Here is a 26,824-nt window from a genome sequence, read left to right on the forward strand (position 1 = left end):
TAAGATTATAAACCTTTTATTTTATTTCACAAGCAATTAGTTAGATGGCACTTAAGAATAGCGTAAAAAAAAAAATCCATTCCCTTGAAATGGAAGCAAAGCCCACATCCAGCCCCTTCTAAACCACATGCAAACTACTTCAAAACACAAAATCTTTATTAGGTAGGAAGTTGTTGACTTGTACATTTTTATCATTATGTGAAACATTTAAAATTAACATTTATATTCTTTGCTAAGGCAACATTATCCTAGAAATACATTGGCACTTTGTAAGGATATATTTACAGTGTGCAAAATAACAGATACTCAAGCATCTTTGCTGTCATACTTTAAATGTATGTGTACATTGTCAATACGCATGGCTATACCATGAAATCTTAATGCACTTCAAAATGAAGTTTGTTATTATGTAACAACATGTTACAGAAATATAAGCTAATATGATTATGAATGCAAACATTTGGTTTTCATATTACAGTATTTCTTTACATGAAACACTACTGCTGTGTTGGTTGTTAAAAAGAATAGGAAGATATGACTTAAAAACAAGCATAATAAGCCATCTGGCAGTTTCCCACTCTACCTCAACACCAAAAGCATGGAAAATGTCAAAAGCTAGAGATACAACTGTTTTACAAAGCTATGCTTGGCACTACATTAAGTAACCCAAGTTGCTCTTTTCCATCCTGCCCTGAACATCAGAAGCACCATAAGATGAAGTATCTATAGAACATAACTGGTCCTCACTGTCTGTCCCCAGAAGTCATATGTGTACTTGTAACTTTTTGAAACACAACACATGCAATTCTTCCAGTTCTCAGACAATCTGACCTGCACTTCTGCCCCGTCCACCAACCTCTCTGGTTTTGACTTCATGTTTAAGATAAGTGATCAAATACAAGAATATAAGCCTTGCAGAAACTCCCCGCTAAACGCTGTTCTTTTTGCTATCCAGTTTCACTGTTAGAACAGCTTATTTAATTTAGTGCTTTTATTTTTTTTTACTGAAATTATTTTCCCAAATGTTTTCAAAATATATTTAATCAGTTCCCTGTTTTATGGTCTTATGAAGATTATACTCCGTATTACCCTTTTTCCAATACATAGTTTCACAAGGACAATTGTAAGTGGCATGTTCAGAACAATAGGCCATTATGGGAAAATTTCCTATAATCATGCATTTCCATCCAAGAGATGGTTAACATTGCTAAATTGTGTCCTACATTTTTTTCTCAAAGGAGCTTTAAGAATAATAAAGGTTATTTTTCCAATAACCATGTGAAATAGGCTTTTGTCAAAACAGGAATTCCTTTTTGGTAAGTTGATTAAAAGACAAATCCATCATATTTAAATGATGATAAGCTAATTCCATTAGCCAAACACTGATATTACTACTGTATGTATCATTTTTCAGACAATGGATTACAGACTACTTTTTTAAAAAGAAAGGGAAGAGTACAGGGAGAAGAAAATCATACATGTCTGATTTGTACATATAAAACAGCTACTGATGGTGTATTTTATGCACATTTATTTAAAAGTATGTCCCAGGGTCCAATATGTCTTATTGTCAGGTAAATGTGCAAAGCACTGCCACCTTACATTCTAGAGCTGAAAAATAAATTTACTAGCTCACCTATTTTTTCTAGCAAAGTGGAGAAACATGTGCCCTTCTAGTCAAAGTGGCTGGAACAGAAACCAAGTGCATTTAAAAAAAGAAAGTCTGGTTTTTAAAAGCCAAGCCAGGCAAGAACATGATAGTTTCCTGTATCTCATTCTATAAAACCACAGCCATGTCCCAAGGCATCTTGTCATTTAGTTAATTCATTGCTTGTGGAAAATATTTTGAGCAAATAAAAATGCTACTAGACGTGCATGTTGCTACCCCTATTTTCTCCTCCTCCTCCATCAATGCCTTCTGTGGACTGTGAGGACGAAGGGCGGGAATTCCTGGCCCGCCCATGGCTGTTGAATCCCACTGGAGTTCCCAATCGATGGCTTACTTGGGATGCAGCATCATCAGATTCCCAGCGATCCAGTTCTTCTCGTACAAGTCTCTCCATCTGATCTCTGTGCACTTCATTGCCACAACCCAACCTTTCATCCTAAGCAGAAGTACCACAGTGTCTGATCACGCTGAAATGGCTAAACTCTCTTTTAGTGCAATAAAAATTAATACATATTTTAAAATTATTCTTTATAGTTCAAATAATCAGAATAGTTTAATTCTGATAGGATAATCTGCTATGAATTATTTAACATTATTGTGGTAGCTATGGACTCATTTACAGTGGTGATGGGTGCACCACTGGAAGACTTGAAAGACCAGGTTAGGGACAGATTGTCATGAAATAAATCTACGTGCTGTCTAAGAGTTGACAATGACTTGATGGCACATAATCAATTAAAAGCATTCCTCCATCTGAAGAAATTAAATATAAAATAGCAACTTTGCAAGATAAATATAGAACAATTTGCCTTTTTCCAGCATAAGTAAATTTACCTCTGTAACTCCATCAAGCAGCCTGCCCAACACCTCTTTCCTTTTTAGTTTAACTCTCTCCATGGTTTCCAGCTTGACAATGACAGCATCAATCTTAGAAACAATGCTGCCTATGGAATGTTCCATGCGGTCCACTCGACGCACCAAACTGAAAACAAAATGCATTTGGATACAGTTAAGGTTTCAAGAACAGTATGAACAACATGTTCTCTTTTAAATCTCTCCTCCAAAGAATCAGTTCAAGTAACCTTTCATCAACTACTTTTGTTAGGGACATCCATGTTCATGAATCAAGTGGAATCTTGGATAAGAAATTCTGAAGTAACCTGAGGTCCACTCTAGAGAGCTGCTCTCAGCCAGGGTAATGGGAAAGCAGATTTGTATGGAGGGAGAGTTAGTGTAAGCATGAGTTCCTGACATAATTCTGTATTTTAGAATGAATAAAGTGGGATTTGACAGAAACAAAAATTGTGAACACGAACACTTGAAACTCCTCATATGAAACACCACTGGAGCTGCTGCCTCTTCTTCTGGAGCTGTGTCCACTGTCATCATCGTCATCTTCTTCTGAATCATCAAGGCTTCGTGGAAAGCTACGGCCACTGAGTGGACGGTTTAGAGAACTTCTGTCTAGCTCTAAGTCCTCCTTGGTGAAAACAAACAAAACTATTAGAATTTGACTCTTTCTTACTCCTACAATCAGTGTGTCATATTTGCAATCAATGGAAACGTACATGACTAATTGAGAATATTTTTGTGGTTCTTTCAAGGTAAATAGTGGCTTACCTAATTCAATAGTAGTATTTACCCAGTACTACTAGTATACTAGTAGTAGTATTTACCCAATACTACTACAATTCAGGAAGAGCAAAGAATTTCCTATCTAAACCAAATATGGTGTTCTGTTGTTGCATCACTGGCCAAAAGCCTTCATCAGCAATAGAATTAGACTGTATAAACTTAGTAAACAGAACTAGGTAAAAATGCTTCTCTGAAATAAAAAAGCAAAATTCTGAAGTAAAGAAATTCCAGGATTCTGTAATGCATTCATAGTCATAAATATTTCTTTCTGATAGAATAGCAGTGCAGATTAACCAATAACTTTTTTTCCCTTTTCCAGAATGCAACCATGCCATCTGATGCAAAGCTCACCCTCTCTTTCTCTAAATCATCTCTCATTTGCTGATGCTCCAACTCAGTCAATTCTTGATCTCCATCTTGGTCATACTTTGTAAAGATGGCTTCAATCTCAGCATCAGTACGTCCCTTTCTGGAAGTAGATGCTAGGTTTTTTAACATAATTACTTTAAATGTTTAAGTAAAAAAATATTGTCTGATGCTAGGAGTAAATAAGGTGGGTTTTTTGTTTTGGTTAAGATAAGAACATGGAGTCATTCAACATTAGGCAACATAATTATATTACTGTTTATAGAATTGTCATAGAATTAACACTGTCACTAAATGCAACCAGAAGTGCTACTCTGTATAAAACTATGCCTTGAAAGTAGTGAAGTAAATATATCTTTACTTTAAACAAGTAAATATACAAAGGAGAGAGAAACTTTATTGTAACTTAACTGATTGAGATAAGAGTGGTATATGATGGAAGTAAAGCACGCATGAGCATAAATGGAATACTTAAAATAATAGTTCATGGATGTACAATGTACCTTTGGTTGTTTGATGTTTTATGGATACATATAAGGAATGCCTGTGATAAGGAGAATGGACGTGTACTTTCATATGCTGATGATACAAAGAAGTTCATTGAGGTGGTCTGGTTATATAGAGCAGTGTTCCTCAACCTTGGCAACTTTAAGATGCGTGGACTTTGACTCCCAGAATTCCCCAGCCAGCAAATTCTGGGAGTCAAAGTCCACACATCTTAAAGTTGCCAAGGTTGAGGAACACTGATATAGAGAGAATAAATGAGGATCCAATCACAAATATGTAAAGGGAGGTGAATATGCTGAGAGGAAGGGAAAAACCAAGAAAATCTTGATTGGGCAGAATTGTTGAGAACCTGAAAATGAGATGTGAGAAATTGAAAGAACAAGAGTCAGTGTATGGATATGGTAGACAGAAGAATGGTTTGCAAGGACAGAAAGATATGGAGAGGAACACCAAATGGTGGTGTTGTAAACTAGATTTAATTGCATTTCCTTTCTTTTTTCTTATCTCATTCTTTTACACTTTTGGGCTTACTATTTCTTACTCCATTTTTGTGCTGTGGAAAACTGTGCTTCCTCTGAAAGGAACTGTGTGATTATTTATCGGTTGTTTTAATCTTTGTATAAATGAAGAAGAAACTGTTCAAACTTACCCCTTTAGGTTTTGCCGCAGTTCATCAAAATTTAATTTGCCTCCACATTGACGCAGACTCTCTGAAATGTCATCGACTGGTGTTTTTTTCAATTTTAATTTCACCATGGCTTTAGTGTATCCCTGAAAGAGGAAAGCAATATATTCTTTAGGTGGATACAGCTGTGAAGCAAGCAGGGCCTAGAGGTTCTCAAGAGATGCTAAAGGCCTACCAGCTGCAGTCTTGCAGGGTGGAAATGAGGTGAGAATTTTGTATCCCTTGTATCCCTATGTGGCTTCTGCTTTGAAAAACAAGGCATCTCTCCCCCTTTTCAAACAGTATCTTTCAGCTCTGAGTTTTAATTGAGTCAACACTCTAAACTAGTGTTTCTCAACCTTGACAACTGTCAGGGGAAAACCTCGTTAAGCATGAGAGACATACACACCAAAACACTGACTACTTCTAAGACTCTAAAGGTTAAAATTTTATTAAAAGTTAGTTCAATAGGCAAAAACATAACATACTTACATAAATCACATTGCAATGAGGACCAGCACGGACAAGCAGTCAAATAGACAGCTTGATAGCCGAGTGGCCCCGACCCCTTGTCAGCAATCCCTTTTTATTCCTTAAAACCACAAACCACAATCTTGACTCCCAGGATGTGCTACTGTCCTTGGTGCTAATTTTCCATCCCTTCCCTGTTCCTTTCTCCTGCCATACTCCTTCCATCAGCACTTTACTTTGTCCATCTGTTTTCCGGCTTCCTATCCATGACTGAAAACTTTAGTCCACATAGCAATTTTATTTATTGCTCTGTAAGCTTGTTTTATTTGGTGTTAGCATTTATTGCTTTATAACTAGTTTTATTAGTATGTTTCAATTAACAAAGGCCTTAAGTATTAATAAATCATTTTTTCTCCTCACACAACTTTAAGATTCTGGGAGTTGAAGTCCACATATTTTAAAGTTGCCAAGGTTGAAAACACTGCTCTAAACACTGATTGTGGAAGCAATTAGGTAATATGCTGTTAAACCAAGCAATCCAAGTAGATGCTCACAAGTGGGGGGTTACCTTTTTTATAAGATCTGACAGTTCCATTTCCGACTTCTGCTGTATCATATCCGTTTTGACTTCTGAATATGTGTCGTTGATTATGGCCAAAAACATGTTCTGTTTAAGAAAAGCATTTTAGAAATCATTTTTAAAAACAAAAATGGTGATTTCCTGTTTTTAAGGATCCTGGTACAAAAGGAGTAATTTTCAATATCTCTAGCAATTAAGATTGGCAACTGCAAGCATAAAACAACATTTTTCTGGTCCTTTTAAGCTGATTTAATGTATCTTACCAGAGTGGTGATTTAAAAAAAAAAACCAAAAACAAATGGCATATGAACAATGCAGAAGATAATATAGCAGGACACACCCTTAAGTTTCATTCATTTTGACAGGAAAAGTAGATGTTAAATTGCCCCTTGTACAGGATCCTATTCTGAAATAACAGTTGCTGAATTGATTTCAGTTCTGGATTTATTTAAAGCAGCCTTCCCTGCAAGTGCACTGAGACCCCAACTCTCAGAATTTCCAGCCATTTTTTGGCACGTTTGCTGCGAATTCTGGGAAGTTTAGTCCTAACAAAGCTGGAGATTACCTGGTTGGGGAAGGATGGTTTAGATACGTCAAGCTATGCTTGAAAAAGGACAGAGACTGTAAAGAATAATAGAGCATCATATATGATAAATGAATTTAACCCTTTAGTAATAAATGTAGTAATGCTTATTCATTCAGAAAATGAAGCAGCTTCATCAATTGCTAGAGCACAACACCTGTAAGACTTCAGGCCAGCATTCTGTGTATATATGCCCAATATAAACCATATTAGTCTTGATTTTGAAAGGCACTTGGAGGTTATCAGACAGAGAAATCTATACTTTTTTGGTTTGATGTTTGTATAACCTGCCCACTTTTCAGTATAATAACGCAGCAGTGAGATCCTCCTCCTACCAGTTAGCAAACAGGAAGGATTTGGAAGATGCATGTTTCTGGTGAGGTTTAATCATCTTTAGTTCTTCTGGCATGCAGATAACTTCCATTTGAAAAGATGATCAGCAACAAAAATGTCAAGGAAAAAAAAAGGTTACATACCAAAAGAATGAAGAACATAAAGAACACAAATGAAGTGAAATAAACTGGTCCTAAAATTCTGTTAGCTTCTTCAACCTCGGTAAAGTCAAAATCTCCCAGCAGGATGCGGAACTGAGTAAAGCTTTAAAGAGAATAACACATATTTAGCCAACAGTTAAGGCATTGCCTGGAACTGGAATTTTCTTTGGCAATTAACTTTAATCTTTCAGGGTATTATCTAGTGCAAAGTCAGGTGTCTGAATGTATTCTGTAGCTGAGAGGCTGAAGTAAGCTGAATACAGTACAGTGGAAAGGGGATACTGAAGAAGCATGCATGGTAAAACAAAAAAGACAGGTTCAAGAATGGATGGGTGAATGTGGACTGAATACAGAACTGATTGACCAGGATGAAGGAAGTTCACTGAGAATTTGTCTGGTCACAGAAAATGAATGAGGACCACACTGCAAATATGAAGGAACAGTGAGTGGGATGAGAGGGATAGGAAGCCCAAGAAAGAAAGCTGTTGTGGGATGGATTTCATAAGATCCTGATGAAGAGAAGAGCGAGAAGTTTAACGAACAAAGGCAATGTCTGAAATAGTGTACGAATATAGTGAAAGCAAAGATGATTTGCAAATATAAAGTTCTATTTATTTTCATTTTCATATCTCATGTCTTTAATTTCTCTGGTTCCTATTTCTTACTCCCCTTTTGCACTTTGCGATATGTTTACTTTCAAAGGAAACAATGAGATTGTATGTAGGAAATATCCCCAGGCTAAACAGACTTTACTGAATCAGACAAAATGTTGACAGTCTATAAGACATTTATTGATTCACTGATAGCTTTTGAATCACAGTAACTCACACTTCAGTCCCTTGAGTGAGGACTATTGTTATACGTGGCTGACTTTGAAGATCTCTCAAAAGCTACAGTTGATCCAGAATGCAGCAGTATAAGCGGTTGTGGGCATTCTTCAGGGTGCCCAGGTCACACATCTGCTGTGTGAACTACGCTGATTACCAGCAAACTTTGGGGGGCAATTCATAGTGATTGTCACCATGAAGCCCTTCATGGCATAGGACTGGTTATATAAGGGACTGCTTTTCTCCCATCACTTCTGCCCATCTCATAACAACTGACAGAGTGGGTGTGCTTTATGTCCCACCTATTAAGCAATGTCTCCTGATGGGGCCAAGGAAGCATGACTTCTCTGTCATGGTACCTCTCTTCTGGGACAGCATACAGTATCTTATATTCCTTTTTTATTTTGTCCAGTTTAATGAACTATGATTGTGTTTTGAATTTATTCACTAACCAAAATTGTTGAGTTGGGCAGCTTTAGAAATTTTAATAACAACAAACAAACAAACAAACAAACAAACAAATAGTTCATTCTACTTACACACTATCCTGGAAGGTACTGAAATCATTAACTTGTGTACCAAACACAAGGTAAGCTAGCTGAGCATAGGCTAAGAAGATGATGAAAAACATAATTGCAAAGCCAAGAACATCTTTGGCACATCGTGACATGGTTGTTGATAACTGGTTCATGGTTCGGTTGAAGCTGATAAATTTAAACAGCTGATGAAGAAGAGAAAATGGTTTAAGCAAGGAGCCAACAGTACTTGAAAGAATTGGGCTACTGAGTAGACAGAATTGCAATGCACAAACTCCATAACAAAGAGTTAAATAGGATATTTTAATCCCATGTATATATTCACGAAGCCATGGTTTGTGATGCAGAGTTGCAAGATTGGCGTCAGCCCTTCAAGGCAGACCAGACTTGAACACCAAAGTCATGAATATTAAAACTACCTTTTTATAGGGTTACAGTAACAGAATCTTAAACTCTGTCCCCTCCCAGCCTTTATCCTAAAAAGAACTAGGAGGTTTAAGTCTAAGACACTTTCTCAAATTCCATTCCTGCTCTGGACTCAGATTTCTCTTATCTGATTGTTGCCTTGGCTGCAGCTCTTCCTCCTCTTCCTCAAGGTTATTCTCACAGCCTATTACATAAGATCACACTGCCATCTTGACTTTTTTGACCCTCCTCCTTGCTGGACATCCTGGACTGGAGACAGCATGTACTTCATCCCTTTCATGGCTCTCCCCCCACCCCCGCAATGATTCAGACAAAACCACTTCATCTCTTTTTTTGTTTTGATCTGGGAAGGGAAAGTTAAGGGGCAAAATGTTTGCTTTAAACCTTGTAGAGGCTTAAAATGTCTATTTCATGTCTTAAACACTCCACAAAACTGTAACCTGGTCTGGTCACCTTTGGAGTGCGACCTCTGTCCATGTAGACAAAGTCATGTGTGGCTCTTGATGATGGAAGTTTTGCATTACTATACATGTAATCTGCATGGCTGCAAGAGAGAGAAATGCTTTAGACTTAAGCCTTTCTTCCTCCCCTATTATTCTTTTGCAATGCTAGCAGAAGGTCTTGAACACTCTTTAATTTTGCTTTTACTGAAACTTGAATAAAAACTATGAATGTGCTTTATAGCATTCTGGGGTCTGTGTCAAAGCAGATCAACGCTAAGCCTTGGATTTTCAATGAAATTTTATTACTAAAGTTCTTCCTGCTGTGTAAGATGGAAAGTGTGACTGCATGGGTAATGGTGGGTTACTTTTTTCTCACTAACCATGATTTATCACAGCAAGTGAACTGAGCCACAGCTTTAAGCAGAAATATTTTTAGGAGGCAGTTTTTAATTCCCTATGCAACCATATAATATTCATTCATAACATGAATTGTCATACACTTAATTATTATATTGTATTATTAATGCTACAATTATGCAATTAATGCTACAATTATCTATAACTAGATTGGACTGGGCAACACGGAGCTTTCTGCTTCTTTTTAGAAAAGCTCTTTTTCATCAACTACAGGCCTTAAAATAATTTTTATATCCCATGTCAAAAAGGAATTTAAAAAAGCTTAATTGCAAGGACTTTATTTACTGCAATACATTTGGGGCTTCTGAAATATTCTGTGTTCCTAACTTTTAGGGTCGATACACATGTAAAAGATCGAAAGAGAGATAGACCTTGAATGGAAATTGGTTCCCCCACCCCCAAATTATAAATATGCAGTTCTTCAAAAGAAAAAGGATATTCTTATAAAGTGTCCTGATTTACTTGAATTATCTCAATAAAGATTGAATTACCTTTATCCAGACGAAAAACATGGTAACAGCTGCAACATTGTTGAACTGGGTTTGCCAGTATGCTAAAGGTTCAAAATTGGGGAAGCTATTTTGATCTTCCAGCAGCTCCTTCAGTAGCCTATCCACAGTAGACATTTGATAGATATTCAACCCAATAGCTGCCAATGACAGCTGAGAGTAGAAAAATGAACATTAGTAATACCATACACAAAAGTGAGTGGACTAATATTAACTTTCCTGCACAATATTGTGATCCTGTCAATAGAGACTTGTTATTTTAACTTCTAGTTGACACATGGTACCACCAGAAGAAAGCACTTTGGGCATCTTTAGTATCATAAGTAAGTATCTGGAGTACTGAGACAACAGTATTTGATACCACTCTGTAATTGGTGGTTGATTCCTCTTTGAGGGAGGGGGTAATTCCACCAACTCTTAAGGAGGTAGTGGTTTGCCTCCTCCTCAAGGAGCCATCACTAGACTCCACCATTCGAGACAATTTTTATCCAGTTTCAACCTTCGCTTTCTAGGGAAGGTTGTAGAGAAGGTAGTTGCATTGCAGCTTCAGAAAAGACTGGAAGAAGTGGATTATCTGGACCCTTTTATCTGGAACTGAGATGGCACTGATCGCACTCTTGGATGACCTCAGGTGAGAGAGAGATTGGGATGGTGCTTCCATCCTTGCTGTTCTTGACCTCTCAGAGGCTTTTGATACCATCAAACATGGTATCCTTCTAGACTGGCTCCAGAAATTGGGGGTGGGCAGCACTATGTTGTGCTGGTTCTCCTCCTTCCTCTGGGGTCAGTTCCAGTCGGTGTTGATGGGGGGGAGAGAGATCCAGCCAGTGGCCCTCCTTTGTGGTGTGCCCCAGGGCCTGGTACTCACTCCCCTTCTGTTTAACATGTACTTGAAGTCTCTGGGTGATGTCATCCAACTGTTTGGGGTAAGGTACCATCAGTATGCTTTACATCTCCGTCCCAAGCCATCTGGGTGATGCCATGGTAGTTCTGTCTCAGTGCCTGGAGGCTGTGGGAGCCTGGATGGGGTGCAATAGGTTTTAGCTCAACCCAAGCAAGACTGAGTGGCTCTGGGCTTTTGGACCTCCTGGTTCCAGGGACCTTCCATCTTTGGTTCTGGATGGGGTGGCACCGCCCCAGACAGACCTGGTGTGCAATCTGGAGGTCCTCCTGGACTTTCAGCTCCTGCTTGAAGAGTGGGTGGCTGCAGTGGCTAGGAGGGCTTTTGCTCAGCTTAGGGCTGTGCATCAGTTGTGCCCATTCCTGGACCAGGGGACCCTGTTCATGGTCACTCATGCCCTTGGGACCTCCAGATTGGAGTACCGCAATGTACTTTACACGGGGGTGCCCTTGAAGAGTATTCATAAGCTTCAACTGGTGCAAAATGCAGTGGCACAGGCAGTTACTGGTGCTAGTTACTCGGTACATGTGAACCACTGCTCCGTGAGCTTCATTGGCTTCCAGTGTGCTTCCAGGTGCAATTCAAGGTGTTGGTTGTCACCTTTAAAGCCCTTCATGGCTTAGGACTAAGTTATTAATGGGACCGTCTCTCCCCAGTTGTTTCTACTTGTCCTATAACCAGGGCATGCTCTGGGTACTGTCAGCTAGGGAGTGTCGATTGACGGGACCCAGAAGGAGAGCCTATTCTGCCATGGCACCCACCCTTTGCAACATAATTCCCCTGATTGGCCCTGTCCCTGTTGGCCTCTCAAAAGGCCTTGAAAACCTGACTTTGTGCTTGAGCCTGGGGCCCTGGGCGTGAGTTAAAACCCATCTCCTGGTTGTATGGATGATGGATTAGATCGTGCCCAGTTATGTGCTTTTATTTTTGTTTTATATTATGTATTTTGGGTTTTTATTTGTTTTATTGTAAGCCACCTAGAATCACGTAAAAGTGAGATGGGCAGCTATAAAAACCAATCATTTTTACTGCAAGCATCTGGTTTCCTGTTCCATTGCCATGGCTCCCCTTATCTGGTCAAGCATGGGAAGGCTGCTCTTTATTTCAAATTATATTTTTTCTAGAAGGAAAGCATCTCTAGCAGTTATGGTATAGAAGGGACAAACAAGGAGGCACCTCTTTGTGCCTCAGAAACATACCAGATTGACCCCTTCATCCCAAAGTATTAAAACCTCCCTGCAGAGTTTCAGGAATATTTCAAATTTGTAAGTACTAAAAGGGTTTACTTACTGTGATAATGAGAACATCAAGACAGTTCCAAAGACTCCTAAAATAGAACAGCCTGTGGATGTGAATTTCCAGGATTTCTTCCACTATGTAATAAATAATAAAGAGGCAAAACACAATTTCACAGGCAGCCAAGAAGAAGTCAAAAGTGGAAATGTAGTGGATCAACTTCACTGGCTGGAATTGCCAGGATGTCACAAGACCACCAGTGGGTGGGAATTCCACCAATAACCTGCATTTAAAAATAAAGTAATTTTGCCGTAGGTTATTCTTTTGTTCCTCAACTGATATTAAAGATCTTTTTTAAGCCAAGGGTGGACAATTAAGTTTAAGCTGTCAAAGCTGTAAGCAAACATATCTATGGAAATCCTATGCGTTAATTATTTTATTAAAATTAATTATTTTAATTAAAATTATTTTTAACTTCCCACAAAATAGTGTTTTTATCATTTGCAAGCATTAGATTATTTTATGTATATGCCTATTAACATATGTTTGAAATAAATGCACAGTGTATTTATTTATGACCCTCAGTTTGGTGTAGTGGTTAAGGCACCAGGCTAAAAACCACGAGACTGTGAGTTCAAGTGTGGCCTTAGGCAGGAAGCCAGCTGGATGACCTTGGGCCAGTCACTCTCAGCCCTAGGAAGAAGTCAAGGGCAAAGCACTCCCAAAAATGTTGCCAAGAAGACTTGTTCATATAGTTGCTAGGAGTCAAGACTGACTTGAAGGAACTTCCTCCCACAAAAGAAAAAGAAATATATGCAATATCAAAATAAGCAAACAAAAAATAATATAATCAATATATAATTGAGGCTGGCAATATTAACATACACTGTCATCACAGAATGGGTTCATCTACCACCCCAGTCCAGCTCAGGGGGAAAAGCCAGGTCTTCACGGCTCTATGGAAGGCCAATAGGGTTGGGGCCATCTAAACCTTTGAGGGATGGCACCCTCAGCTTTTCAAGGGGCAGGCATAGGAACAGAGAATTTTGTATGTTATTTTCTACAGTGCAGCTATATCTGCTGGATTTTTCTCTAAAAATTCTTCTGCACATTTTATTGGAAAAGGGCCTAGAAAACTCTGCCTATTGAAGTATAATTTTATTTCAGGTGAGGGTTTTAAAAGTGTGAAATCATGTCAGATTGTACAAAACTGTAAACTGCACTAACCTTTCCCTTCCCTAAGACATATCCATAAGCATGTTCCATGCAGGAAGCTAAATATTAATGTGGTTTGGTTTTGGCCATCTCAAGAGTTGAACTTAAGATTCAATTACCTACATTTACCTACTTGCTATTATTCTTATTAAAAATACCTCATATCCACAATGTTAATTTTAGCCTCACATGGGGAAAAACACATACGTGTGTAGGGTGGCCTTACTGTCAAATACAGTGGAGATGACATCTACATGCATCAGACTGGGGTGTAGGCTTCACATATCTACAGTCAATGCTGAGTTAATAATCAAACATTCCAGGCCCACCTGACAATGCAGAAGAGATTGATGTTTGCATTGTAGACTGAAAAGTCAATAAATACCGCCCTTGTGCCTCTGTCAAGCCACAAGTTATTCTTAAGGACAGCAATCAGGGCAGAGGTGTCTTCTTTGCTTTTGGAAAGATCCTGGTAATAGCCAGCTCCACTGTATGTGGCAATCAACCCCCAATGGCTGCTTCCATTCAAGTCTTTTTCACTGGTGTACGTCCAACTGAAATACAACATTAGAATCATGAGAACTATTAACTTCATTACTTTAATTAATTTAATTTAATTAATTTAATTAACTTCATCACTGCAATCTTGAACAATTATGAAATGAATTATCTCTATGCTTTTTTTTTTTCCCCCATCAGAAGTAAGATGTGATGGCAAATATCTGAATATCCTTTGAATGTGGAGTGTTGAATTGAATATTTTTCCCAGCAGGTGGGGTGACAGTAATAGGATAGTAACTTGTAGGGTAGCTTCCAGAATAGTTTATTAGCTCTCCTAGCAGCATAGAAAAGCATGAGCATTGGGCACTGGTTGCACATGTAGTATACCATATTAGTCAAAATCTGCCAAAAACAGAGAAGTATTGTCCTTACTGTTGGCAGAGCATACATGTAGTATGGGTAACCTACGGGCTGGTAATGTACTCTACACCTTCTCTATCTTACTAAAAAGCATTAGGTAAGCCTTGATTGATAAAAGTTTGATGGGTGACTCATTTGGTGAGCATATGGAAGTTTGGGTTCTGGAATGTAAGAGAAATAAGCTTTGAACAGCATGAATGAATCAATAAACTAAAAGACAGAAATGGAAGGATGTAACAGTTTTGAATGAGGTTGATCTGATCTTATACAAGTGTGTTGCTGAATATATGAATCCATAGGTTGGTGATAGCTGTGCATTATGTTCCTGTGAATAATGATTATGGAAGAATCCGGGATAAATCTTGGGGAAAAAATTCTGAAGCATATTAATGAATGCAACACAGAAGAAAAATTATTTTGCCAGGTGGCTCGAATGGATGGGTGAGAACAACATGAGACAGTACAGAAAATGTGACTGGGCATTTGGAGATCCAAGAATGAAGGAGAATGGTGATGGTCTGACAAAGATCTTTTTGTGTTGAATACCTGGTTTAAGCTTAAGCCCATTCATAAATACAAATGAAAGGTATGGATAGAAAACCAGAAGTGTGATTACTTTGATTGTCTATAATGAACAACTGAAAGAATTAGTAAAGATAAGAGGCGTTGGTATGCTCTGAATGTGGGACAGACAGTTATTTAGTAATATCAAGAATGGATCTCAGGGAAAAAAGGATATGAAAGAAAAAATATGAAAAATGAGAGTGAAAGTAGAACAACTTCAGGAACAGAAAATACAGGCCCTGTATGAAAAAACAAAAATTAGAAGAGAGATTAAATCTCTCAACAGAATGAATGAAAAATGAATGTAAGTAAAGAAAGAGACTATGGAGGCTGCTTGGAACAAAGAAAAAGAATTCTATTACAGAACATCACAGAAGTGCTAAAGGGAGGTATGGAAAAAGGAAGTTTGGTAGAATGATGTAGCGAAAGAGGCTGTGAATGAGAAAAACATGAATAGAACATGACTGCCATAAAAAATCAGGATGAATTTTTGTGTGCTACGATGTGCACAGAAAAAAAAGTCGGTTGAAATGAATATAGTTGAAGAGCAAAATATGGCTGGAAATAAGAGACAGAGAAAATGGTAAATAATTTATACGGAAATAAAACAACTGTTTTGGAAATGAGAGAAGGCGGCTAAACAACAAGCCTCCAGCAGAGTGACTGGAATTAAAAATAAAAGTGCAGAATTGATTTGGGTGAAACTGAAATGAAGGTTAGGGCAACAATGAGCAAAATTTGAGAAGTACAGCATGGCTTTAGGCTGGGCTGGGGATGTCCAGATCAGATTTTTGTTCCTGAGCAAGTCACTGAGAATATAGGACATTGTGAAGCTGAGTTTATTGGACTTTTGTTGATTTAGAGAAAGCTCACAATAAAGTTAATAGGATTGAACTACAGAATTTATTGTGTGAATATGATTGCTGAATGTGATAAGACTATTACACTATGGAAAGTAAAGCACATGTGAGAATGAATGGAATGCTTAGTAAATGGTAAATGATGCTACACTTACGTAAGACAAGGATGTGTGATACATCCCTGGCAGTTTAATGTTTTAATGATGAATATATAAGGAGTGCTCATGATGATGGTTACATATACATGTGGATGCAGACAATGGTATTTTTGGGGCTGAGAATTCTAAAGATTTGTAGCATATGTTAGATTATATGATGTGATGATAGCTACTGATTTGAAAATTAAGGGATCAAAGATCCAGGTAGCTGTGTTTGACCAGAATAATAGAATAAAGAATGTTAAATTATACATAAATGGCATAAATCTAGAGTAATAGACAAATGTGTATACTTCGTAATGAATATGTGTACTTAGTACTTTAGTAAAGATGGGCAAATGAATGGGTGAAATTTCATATGTGCGAATGATGGCAGACAGATAGTGGGTAGTTATTTGTTGCAAGGAATAAATTTCCATCAAAAAAAGTGATAATGGCTATGTATAAGAGTGTGCTTCTGCCCACTTTGTTACATGGAAGTGAGAGTTGGCTCTGTCATAAAAGTAAGTTGAATGCAGTAGGAGTGGGACACTTAAGACTTGTTAAACAAGAAGAGATGGACTCAAGAATGAATAGGTGCTCAATGAATATGGACTGCATGCAAAAGTGAATGGCCAGGATGAAAGAATACAATACACAGAGGTGGCTTGGTCAAACAGGCAGAACACATGAGTATCCCATTGCAAAATTAATATACTGTATGAAGGAAGAGTGAATGGATCAAAAGGAAGGAGAAGCTTGAGAAATGGTTAAGGTTCCAGAAATCCTTGAAAACAGAGAGGCGAGACATTTAATGAAAATAGGAAATATATGAAGTAATATCTGGACATGATGGAAATATACATAATTTACAATGATAGCATGGCATAGAGAGGTCTAGTGAACACTGTTGGTACAAACTAGTGTCAGTATATAACTTGTTCCTATCTCATGCTTTTAATTTCCTTGGCTTACTTTTCTTACTTCTTTTCTGAGCTCTGCATAATGTTACTTACCCCAAAGAGAAAAGGGTGCTGTGTATTTATGTACATATCTGTTTTTTTTAAGTTATAAAAACTGTTTTTGTGTTAACAGAAATAATACATTTGCAGTTGAAACGTGTCAAATATAACAGAATTATTTTACAGAGACATCTAGGCATACGTTGTGATTTTCAGCCTGAGAGGCATTGGGTTTATGTCCTGGCTAAACATCTGTGAGATTAAGAAAGGACATCTGTCTATATGTATATGCAAAAAATACATACGCTGTCCCATTCCGGAGCCCAAATGGAGCAGTGTCCTCATTAGCCACAGAGTAAACGTCGTAACAGTCTTTTATTTCATCTTTTAAATCTTCAGGTATTGAACATGAGGCATTCCTCACTTTCAGCTGCCGGATACGAGGCACTCCTAAAAGCAGATTCTCGTGGTAGATGAAACTTCTGTTCTCTGCTACTGTTTTATTGTTGTACCACATCTCCCAGTATAGTCCATCCAGCAAAGGGCCCTCAGTGAACTGAAAGATTAAACGAAATGTTTTAGATTGAGGATCAGCAACGCAATGCCTCTGGTACTACTTGATGGCCTCCGCTGAATTCCAGCCTTTAAAATAATTAAATAAATAAATAAATAAATAAATAAATAAATAAATAAATAAATAAATTTTAATAAGAAGTTCACAAATTGCTTTGAGGATCACTGTGTCCTCACATGAGATTTGATGCCATTTTGGTCATTTAATTTAATTTGTAAATATTACTGTTATCATATACATTCACATAGCAATATTGCTATTATATAAAAACAGGTAAACAGTCTTTTCAGCTGATACTGTCACATGATTGGACATAATAAGAGCATCAATCATGTGACAGTATCAACTGAAAAGACTGTTTACCTGTTTTTATATAATAGCAATTATTTTTCCTGATCATAATACTGAAATATTAAAAAATATTAAATATTTCTTAAAATTAAAGCATAGATGATCCCTAACAATATTTACCCAAATCCTTTTCACGGGGCAGTGATTCTATATCTACTATAGGGTGCAAATGGAAGTTGAACCATTTGATGTCATACCACGATCCAGGACATGCCTATCCATTCTATATATAACTATTCACCTTGCAAACCTATGTGTAGCTAATTAGAAGATATTCGCATTGAATCCAGTGGCATTTACTATACCAAATAAGTATATTCATGATTCTAGACTCATGTGTAGTAACAACTGTTTCCAAGAGGTTTTAATTAGTGGGAAAAAGTTAGATTCATTCTCCACTAAGCCAATAGTGTGCCACAGAAGATTAACTGAGATATAGGTAAAGTAATAGTAATTGGCTTCCTTGAAAGGAATTAAAGACAATAATAATCCCTGTCAAACCTGTAAATCTCTTGACCGCTGACAGATTAAAGCTGCCTCAAACTATTTTTTTGATAATATGTTAAATCTGTGCAATGTGCATATAAATTAAACATATCAAGAATCACATTTCAATGTGTACCTTCCAGAAGTCTTCCATTGTGGACAAAGATCTGAAATTGGTCTTCTCCATCTTTGATACTGGTGTGTCTAGAAAGAGCTGGGACATTACTCTTGTGTAGTAGTAAATATTAGAATTCACCATTCCATAAGATACTGTAAGCATGAATTTGGAAATAATAAGTGTTTCAGATAGAATTTTAATCATCATCATCTTCCTCATCCATAACATATAGGCATAAAGTATTATTTTCTTATTTTCTGCATTATCAGCAAGAGTGATCTCTCATGGGGCACTTTAGGATGAACCTAGATGCTAGAGATTGTCTAAGTCTGATGTTAAGTGCAGGAGAAACAGCCACTCACTCATATATTATGTATGAATTTTCCCAGTGTCAGGCTGAAAAATAAATTCTGCAAAACAATTCTTCTGTACTCTTCCCATCAGATCCTTCATATCTTTTCACAAACACTTGGGTTCAAAGGAACCCAGGATGATGGGGAACCTGTAGTCCTCTAAAATGATAGACCCGAGAGCTCTAGCCATTATAATCACCAATGAGGGATGCAGGTGTTCAAATTAACACCTTGAAGGCCTAGAATTTCTCATTCCTGACCCAAGACACTGAGTTGACATGAACGTAAATGTATTCATAACGTTACTTTTCTGCTTTTCAGACACACTTTTCATTTCAACCTTCAACAGGAACACTACTGGTGATACTTTCACCCACTTTTCTCATTCCAGTGTTCTGTACTCTCATGCGGCATGCAAGAGGTAGACTTGATTATATATGTTCTTTTACACTGTAGGTTTTATGCACTATTGCACCAAAACTTATTTCTCCCCTTCTAGCAGCAATTCCTAGTCAATTTTCTACACTGATTTCCTGCTGGCTGATAAGGTTTTTCATACAACATACGATGTTGCAAAGTTCTGTTACTTAGCATCAAGATTCTGACAGAGGATCCAGAGTGGAAAATAAGATGGATTGCTGTGTAGGGGTATGGTTGTATATTTACGTTTTTTCTCTTTCTTTTACTTCATTTTATTTGCTGGCTAAATGACATAATAAAATTGAACTGAAATTGAAATTGTCCAGACTCAGCTTCTGAAGAAAATGTACACTGAGACAACAATGGCAGCCCTGCTTATCCAATCATTAGGACTAGTTTCAGGTACGGCACCTATTTGCTTAGATTAGACATTTGAAAAAGCAGTCAGAGCAACAAAAAGGTACATGCTTTTCCAATTTATTTCTTTGGTGTACTGAACAAATGACCAGGAAAAAAACTGCAGTGAAGTTAGCGACATTCAGTTAATCATCTGCCTACTGTAATTATAATCTCTAGCCATCATAAACTCTGCAGGAGACTGCATTGCAGACAGAAACCAGAGAGCTCTTTCAGCATTTTATGCTTCCCTAGCCACGTTCTAAGAGCCAGTTTGGTGTAGTGGTTAAGGTCAACAGGCTGACACCGGGAGTCCGTGAGTTCTAGTCCTGCCTTAGGCACGAAGCCAGCTGGGTGACCTTGGGCCAGTTATTCCCTCTCAGCCCTAGGAAGAAGCAAATGGCAAACCAGTTTAAAAACATTGCCAAGGACTTGTCTATAGTAGTTGCCAGGAGTCAAGACTGACTCAAAGGGACCAAAATTAAAAAAAAATGAAATTCCAAAATGAAAGAATGGTTCTTCTAATATCATCTCTGCATGCATCATACTGGTTTTGTAATGAAAAGAAAGCCACAATCCTCCCTTATTGTTAATAATGGTTGCATTGATAATATTGAATAATATTATAAATATTGATTCCCAAATTACTTATTTTAAAAAATAATATTTGTGTGTGTGTGTGTATCCACCTTTTTTATATATATAATTCAAGGCAACAAACATACCTAATACTCTTGCCTCCTATTTTCCCCACAACACCAACCCTGTGATGTGGGCTGGGCTGAGAGAAAGTGAGTGGCCCAAAGTCACCCAGCTGGCTTTATATGCCTAAGGGATATATAAATTGAATACAATATGTGTAGAGGACTATGGAGATAGCCTTGAAGAAAATATACGGCACCTGTTGACAAACATGAACTTAGCTCAGGAAGACAGGAATGCATGAGAAAGAAACTCAAGATTGCCCCAGTTTGAGTCTCTTTGGTATAGACAGACAGAGGGAAGGAGAAAAGCTATCAGGCTTTCAAGGTTCTGATATTATAGCTTATATCAACTGAGTTCTAGTATTTTTTTGGGGGGGGGTGTCTGTTTCCTGACCTGGTCCACCTTGTAGAGCTGACAGTATGGCATTTATTGATTTATGTCAGTAGCAATTCTCCAAAATTGTTATATCTATTGTAGCTGATTTTTTGAGAATCTCAGACTATACATTCTTTCTTCTTATTCTTAAATAGTAGAAATTGTAATCTACTTTTAGAATTATCAGAATGGTTTCTTAGACTGTTTTCCCTACATCTTGAATCAATCTACAGCCATATGAATTAAAGAGAAGTTTTTGGAAGACATTATATCTGAATTAGCAGTTTTCTGAACAACGTCAAATCTGACTGGAAAAGCAATATTCATGGCTTTGAATGAGGAAATCTTACAGAACTCTATTCCATAACATATTAAATATTAGTTTACTATCACATTAAAATACCAGCAAAGACTACTTACAGATAGACAGGATCACAAGAAAAATCAGATATGTTATTAGCTCACGTAAAACACTTTTTAAGTATTTCTCTCGAGTTGTAGTTTCTTCCATGAGCCGAGTACCCCACAGACCTTAAAGAGAAGAATCAGGAACCCGTAAGAAATACGATGTGTTGCCACATGAACAGCATCTGTACAAACCAATAAATGTTTGCTGTTGTTTAGTATGATATATAAGCCAGGACATTTATTTCTACCCTACAAGATTAATATAAGGTTTACTTTATATTGTTTTAATAAGTTATACCTACTAACCAGAAAAACAAGGAAAAGAACTAGTCAGGGAAGAAAGATTTCCACCTACCATGCAATAACTGATCACATCATTTGCATCAATATTATATCATTGCAGTTCTAAATTCTACCAAGATAGCTTAAGCAGAAGATCAGTTCTTTCTTTCTTTTTCTTTCTTTCTTTCTTTCTTTCTTTCTTTCTTTCTTTCTTTCTTTCTTTCTTTCTTTCTTTCTTTCTTTTTCTTTCTTTCTTTCTTTCTTTCTCTCTCTCTCTCTCTCTCTCTCTCTCTCTCTCTCTCTCACTCTTTCTCAAACTTATCCTCTATTAATTAATTTATTAACATTAATTGCTGACAAGACTAACCAAGTTAGAATGGCAAGTCCCGGCCAGCAAAATGCACCTTGTACAATCCACAAGGATTTACTGGAAGATATGAAAATGGCTTTTGTAGGCAAAAAAAAAAAAAAATCTGAAAAACACATATACACATTTAGTGGAACAGCACGTGGCTCTAGCTAAGAAAATAAGTTTATTTCTGTCTTATCAGGAATTAACAACTTTGCTTTCTACACCAACACAGTAACAATGAAACCAATGGCAACAGCATATAAACACATTACAATGCTGGTGCAACATTCACAAACTTTATTAAATTGCTGTTTAAAAAAAACATTACTCCACTAATGCAGTTTATTGCACAGGTTCTTCCACAATCTGCTCTATAAGAATTGATTTAAAAAATGATTTAAAGATTTCAAACATTCCAGGTAGGCCAGAAGAGTTACCTAGTCTCTTCTCCTGGAAGCCAGCCAGACTAGAAGGCTCAAGATATATGTAACAGCCAGCAAAGTAACAAAGAGAATTATAAAGTTCTACATCACTGAAAGTCCACAGGAGCTAGGCTCTTCACCATCAACCCCTTAAACTTTCTAGAAAGCTGCTTAAAATGCACAACCCTCTTTCACTGATACCAGGAAGAAGAAGGCAAGAAATTGTAAGCACGCACGCACACACACACAAAATTATGTGAGAATTTGGTAAAAGTATTTGCATGATGCTATATATTCCACTTGCCTGAGAAACAGGGACCCTTGCAAAAGATAAATTGACAGATGGGTTTGTAGAAGTTTGTATATTACTTAGAACCCATTAGCACCTATTTGAACAGTGGAAAATAAATTAGCACAGTGAAAATATTTTGGCCCTCAACTTCCATCAGTTCTGGCTAATGGTGAGGGACTGTAATCCAAATTTTCTGAAGGACATCAGATTGCCAGCGTCTATTCTTAAGAACCAGGGATCTCTCTTAGTGTCTGAACAGATGTGTTAAGCTGCTATCTAAATCCCGCAAATGAAACTGCTCTAAACATTTTGTACTTTTTAAAAAATGAACCTACGTTAAACCATATGAGTTTTGAGTTGTATGTCACAGCAACAGTGAAGAACGATCCCTGCCCTGTAAAAGTGACTGTGAAGAAAGAACTGAATGATAGGTGCTGCCTAAAATAGTGCATCAATCACTTTGCATATCAAAACAGTAGTTGTACAAAATGTGCTCATTCCATTATACGAAAGTCATGTTACTAAAAATAACTGTATTAGTCATTCACAGAAGAAACTGCAATGCAAGAAAAAAGGCATAACTTGGTTATATCATGCCCCCTATAAGTAAGCTTGCAAATGTATGCTAGCTCTCTTTAGCTGATAACATCTGTCTCAATTCCCTATACTCGTGTGTGTTTTTTTTAATCAACTTTTAAACTATATGCTACTTGCAGCAGGACTCCCTCTCTTCTACTCTGCGAATCACCCTGTATACAAATAAAGCACAAGCAAACAATATTATGTGAAAAAAAGTGAGCAGGATACCAAATGAACTGCTTACAAAGCTGAAATTAACCGCAGTTCTGTTTGTCTTTTTTACCTCTACAGATTAAGATGGCTACTCTTCTGGAATTTGTAGTTAGATGGTTATCCTGAACTGGAACAAATGAGCAAATACTGGTTGCCCAGGCAACAGAGTTTGAAACGCACTCTGAATGGATTGGAGTTTGCAACACTTGGCAAAGAATATTTTATTTTTGTAAAAAAAGAAGCATACTTCTTAGCAGGCTTAAAAAGTAGATCGCCTGTGAATTCTGTTTGGTGTCCAAATTAAAAGCTTCATATTCTTCCAGGACGGTCACAAAGACTAGTTTTATTGAAGGCTTAAAGCTTTTCCTTAAGACCTTTAACTTCTTAAACATTTTCTTCAATGTAGTCCTCTCTTTTCAGTTGAAATGGTTATGATATGACAATTGTTCTAAAATGCTCTTTTCTTACCTTCCTAAACTACTATCAACAGAATGGGTCACTTGTTCTCGTGTAATAGAAATGGAATCAGTTAACATGGCACTAGCAAGCACTAGCACATCCTTTGCCCATTAAGCTGGCACTCATAAATTCCAAAAATTAAATAATACTGAAAAAAAGGCTCAATCTTTTGAGATGGCCAAATTTTCAGTAATCTCATTTGGAAATGAGCCTCTGTTGCAATTCTGAAATATCGGAATGATATCTTGTAAGAATTAGGGGGCTTGTAAGGTTCCATACAAGTAGCATGGGCCATCATACAAGGTCCCATGATGGTTTCTAAGACCTAAGAAATAATGGTTGTCCCTTCAAATTAGGACTTGTCTCTAAAGTTGCAATCTAAGGGACTTTTCCCTATGCTGAGTTGAAGAGCTGTTGAGATGGAAAAAAAAAAAATGATACTGTATCCCTGTAAAATTGGCTTCCATTGTCCCACTGCTCATCCCAATTCTGCCTCTCTTGCTTTTGTTCCCTGAATGGCCAGTCACCTGATTTCCCTTAAGTTAATGAGAGACAAAGTTTAAGGGATTTTACGCACTTTTAAGGTTGCCCTTGAGTAGTGTCAGAAGTGGGGAAATGCTACTTGAAACACCAATACAGCTGAAGCCCACCTCAGCCTGTCTTCCTCACGGGCTGGAGACAAGATGAAGGCCGTGTCAGAGAGATAAGCCAAAAAAAGATGTTGTCAGGGTATGTGCATTGTGTTTAGAGGAAAATGGGGAAAGGCCTCAAAGCATGAGAACAAGTCGCAGCGAAGTTGGCAAACTATGTAATATTGTCTGAATACCCACATCTGCAGTTCAGTTTAAAAAGTGTGAATTCAGAAGAAAAGTATGTGATTTCAGAAGAAGATTCAAGCTTTCAAGCACATGCACATACTTTGAAATTGTTACAGTGGATTGCCCTTAAAATAAATATATCCAGTTCCAGATTATAACTGAACAGCCTTGCATAATCTACTTTATTTTTATAAAAACTGTTAGGGTAACAAGGGTTGGCATTCAGGAATATTTTAACTGTGATAGCAATTTTTGTCATGAGATCATCTATCTGGATATTCTTAGGCCCCAATTGAGAGCATCTAGGCTTCAGGGCTTTAAAGAAAGAGGACTTTTTATTCACAGCTATCTTTCTCCCATATATGTGCAACTTAAAAAGGCATACTGCAATTTAAAGTCGAAATCCAACCCATCAATTTGGGGAAGGCTGAGTCAGCCATCAATGGAACAAAATTCAGTAAACAATTATTAAACTGCAAGTTAATAAATGAAAAAAAAAAATCCTGAACTTAACGAGAGTACCAAAAATACACTGTTATTCCCTCCCCCTTGATAGCTATGATCAAGTGCCTTTTGAGTCCTACTCACCAATTCAGTTGTTTTGACAACATTATAGAAGTTATTGGCTATTGTCTTCTGGAATTTTTTTTTATTTTTGAGTTTTCAGTCTAACTAACCTACAATCCTGGGCTGTCCTAGTGGTCTCCCATCCTGCCTAACGTTCTTCTGATAGCCGCCACGCTCAGCTGAGCACGGCCCCGTTCGGCGGCTACTTCTCCGGGCGACGACAGGGAGGTGCTTTTCCTCCTCCGCCGAGGGCTGCCCTCCGAGGGGCCGCGCTCGTTCCCGTGTTGGTCCTAAATAGGGGGTGGGGGGCAGGCGGGCCACTAGCGGGCGGGGAGGGGAGGCGAGGCGAAGCTGAGCCGGGCGGGCCCTCACTCACCTCGCAGTCGGCTGGCCAGTCCCTTGGCCCAGGCGACGCGGTGCGGCGGGGGCTCCGCGGTCTCGCTGTGGCCCTCCTCGGGAGCGAAACGCGAGGGCAGGGCGTCTCCCCCTCCTCCGCCCGCGGGGAAGGGGTGGCCCGGCTCCGCTCCGTCCTCCTCGCCCCGCCGCCTGCGCCGCCGCTGCCTCCCCGGCTCGGCGTCTCCGCTTCGAGCGCTGGGCCCGCCGGAGGTCGGCGAGGCCGCCTCGCCCCGGCCCCACTCCACGTCCATCTTCAGCACCGGCCCCGCCACCGCCGTCGCCACCCTGGCCGAGTCCTCCTCTTCGGGCTCAAAGACCGGGTTGTCCCGGCTCCAGGCCTGCCTCGAGCAAGAGGACAGCGGCGGCGAGGGCGAGCCAGAAGAGCCGCCGCAGCCGCCGCCTGGCGGCTCCCCGAGCTGCCCCAACTCCAGCTGCTCGAGGCCGCCCGGGGGGCAAAGTCCTGCGCGGCCGCCGCCCCCCGCGCCCGCCATTGTCCCTTTGCAAGCCCCGCCGCCCCAGAAGCTTCCCCTCGGCCGCCGAGTAACGGGGCGGGATATGAGCGCCGTCGCCCCCTTTTCTCTCCCTCCCCGCCCACAGCGCCTCGGCAGCCAGGCTGGCGGGCGGCGGGGCGAGCAGCCGCCTCGGACGGGCTGCGGGAGCGCCGCGCGGAGGGGAGAGAACAGAAGCTCCGCAGCTCAGCGGGCTTCTTCGCGACGGGAGTGGACCTCCGAGCCTGAAGTTCAGCCGATTTTCCCGGGAGTAAAATCTCCCCGAGTTTCACTGAAGTGATTTCCAAGGATGGAGGCAGAGCCGGCCGCGCGCCGTGGAGAATTCGCGCGCAGGCAGGCGGAGGCTGGATTTGAGCAGATTTCCAGAGAATAGCAAGGAGAGATAAGAAGGCCTTCTTAAATGAACAATGCAAAGAAATCGAGGAAAACAATAGAATGGGGAAGACTAGAGATCTCTACAAGAAAATTGGAGATATGAAAGGAACGTTTAGTGCAAAGATGGGCATGATAAAGGACAAAAAAGGCAGGGACCTAACAGAAGCAGAAGAGATTAAGAAGAGGTGGCAAGAATACACAGAAGAACTATACAAGAAAGATCTTAATGTCCCCGATGTCCATACTGGTGTGGTCACTGACCTTGAGCCAGACATCCTAGAGAGTGAAGTCAAGTGGGCCTTAGGAAGCATTGCTAACAACAAAGCTAGTGGAGATGACAGTATTCCAGCGGAGTTATTTAAAATACTAAAAGATGATGGTGTTAAAGTGCTGCACTCAATATGCCAGCAAGTTTGGAAAACGCAACAGTGGCCACGGGATTGGAAAAGGT

At 38.8% G+C, this 26,824-nt stretch overlaps 1 protein-coding gene across 4 annotated transcripts; it reads right to left on the reverse strand.

Moving 5' to 3' along the window:
• PKD2 (polycystin 2, transient receptor potential cation channel) lies at positions 1 to 26,337 on the reverse strand. Of its 4 annotated transcripts, none has more exons than XM_088133074.1 (15): positions 25,470 to 26,337; positions 21,122 to 21,232; positions 18,471 to 18,538; positions 17,229 to 17,479; positions 13,809 to 14,033; positions 12,319 to 12,547; positions 10,110 to 10,280; positions 8,336 to 8,517; positions 6,952 to 7,072; positions 5,881 to 5,979; positions 4,827 to 4,948; positions 3,656 to 3,773; positions 2,986 to 3,149; positions 2,504 to 2,651; positions 1 to 2,105 (listed from the first exon to the last, which is right to left on the reverse strand). In XM_088133074.1, exons 1-15 carry the CDS (start codon positions 25,978 to 25,980, stop codon positions 1,866 to 1,868), a joined length of 2,760 nt encoding a protein of 919 aa, XP_087989200.1. In that variant the 5' UTR covers positions 25,981 to 26,337; the 3' UTR covers positions 1 to 1,865. The 4 variants fall into 4 exon arrangements, with proteins under 4 accessions (XP_087989200.1, XP_087989198.1, XP_087989197.1 ...); XM_088133072.1 differs by having other exon boundaries at positions 2,986 to 3,146; positions 18,471 to 18,604; positions 25,470 to 26,336; XM_088133071.1 differs by having other exon boundaries at positions 18,471 to 18,604; positions 25,470 to 26,332.
• Positions 26,338 to 26,824: the final 487 nt, after the last annotated feature.

Source organism: Python bivittatus, unplaced genomic scaffold (genome assembly GCF_059951505.1).
Source record: "Python bivittatus isolate LINGU-HERP-01145 unplaced genomic scaffold, Pbiv_v1 ctg000070_np1212, whole genome shotgun sequence".
Lineage (NCBI taxonomy): Eukaryota > Metazoa > Chordata > Lepidosauria > Squamata > Pythonidae > Python > Python bivittatus.

Excerpts from the sequence above, each read along its gene's own strand:
- PKD2 (XM_088133071.1), bottom strand. The coding sequence starts at position 25,980 with ATGGCGGGCGCGGGGGGCGGCGGCCGCGCAGGACTTTGCCCCCCGGGC. Across the intron at positions 10,281-12,318 it reads TTGATGTTCTCATTATCACA|CTGTCATTGGCAGCTATTGG; the intron begins GTAAGTAAACCC and ends TTCTACTCTCAG. Across the intron at positions 5,980-6,951 it reads TTATGTTCTTCATTCTTTTG|AACATGTTTTTGGCCATAAT; the intron begins GTATGTAACCTT and ends TTTCTTAAACAG.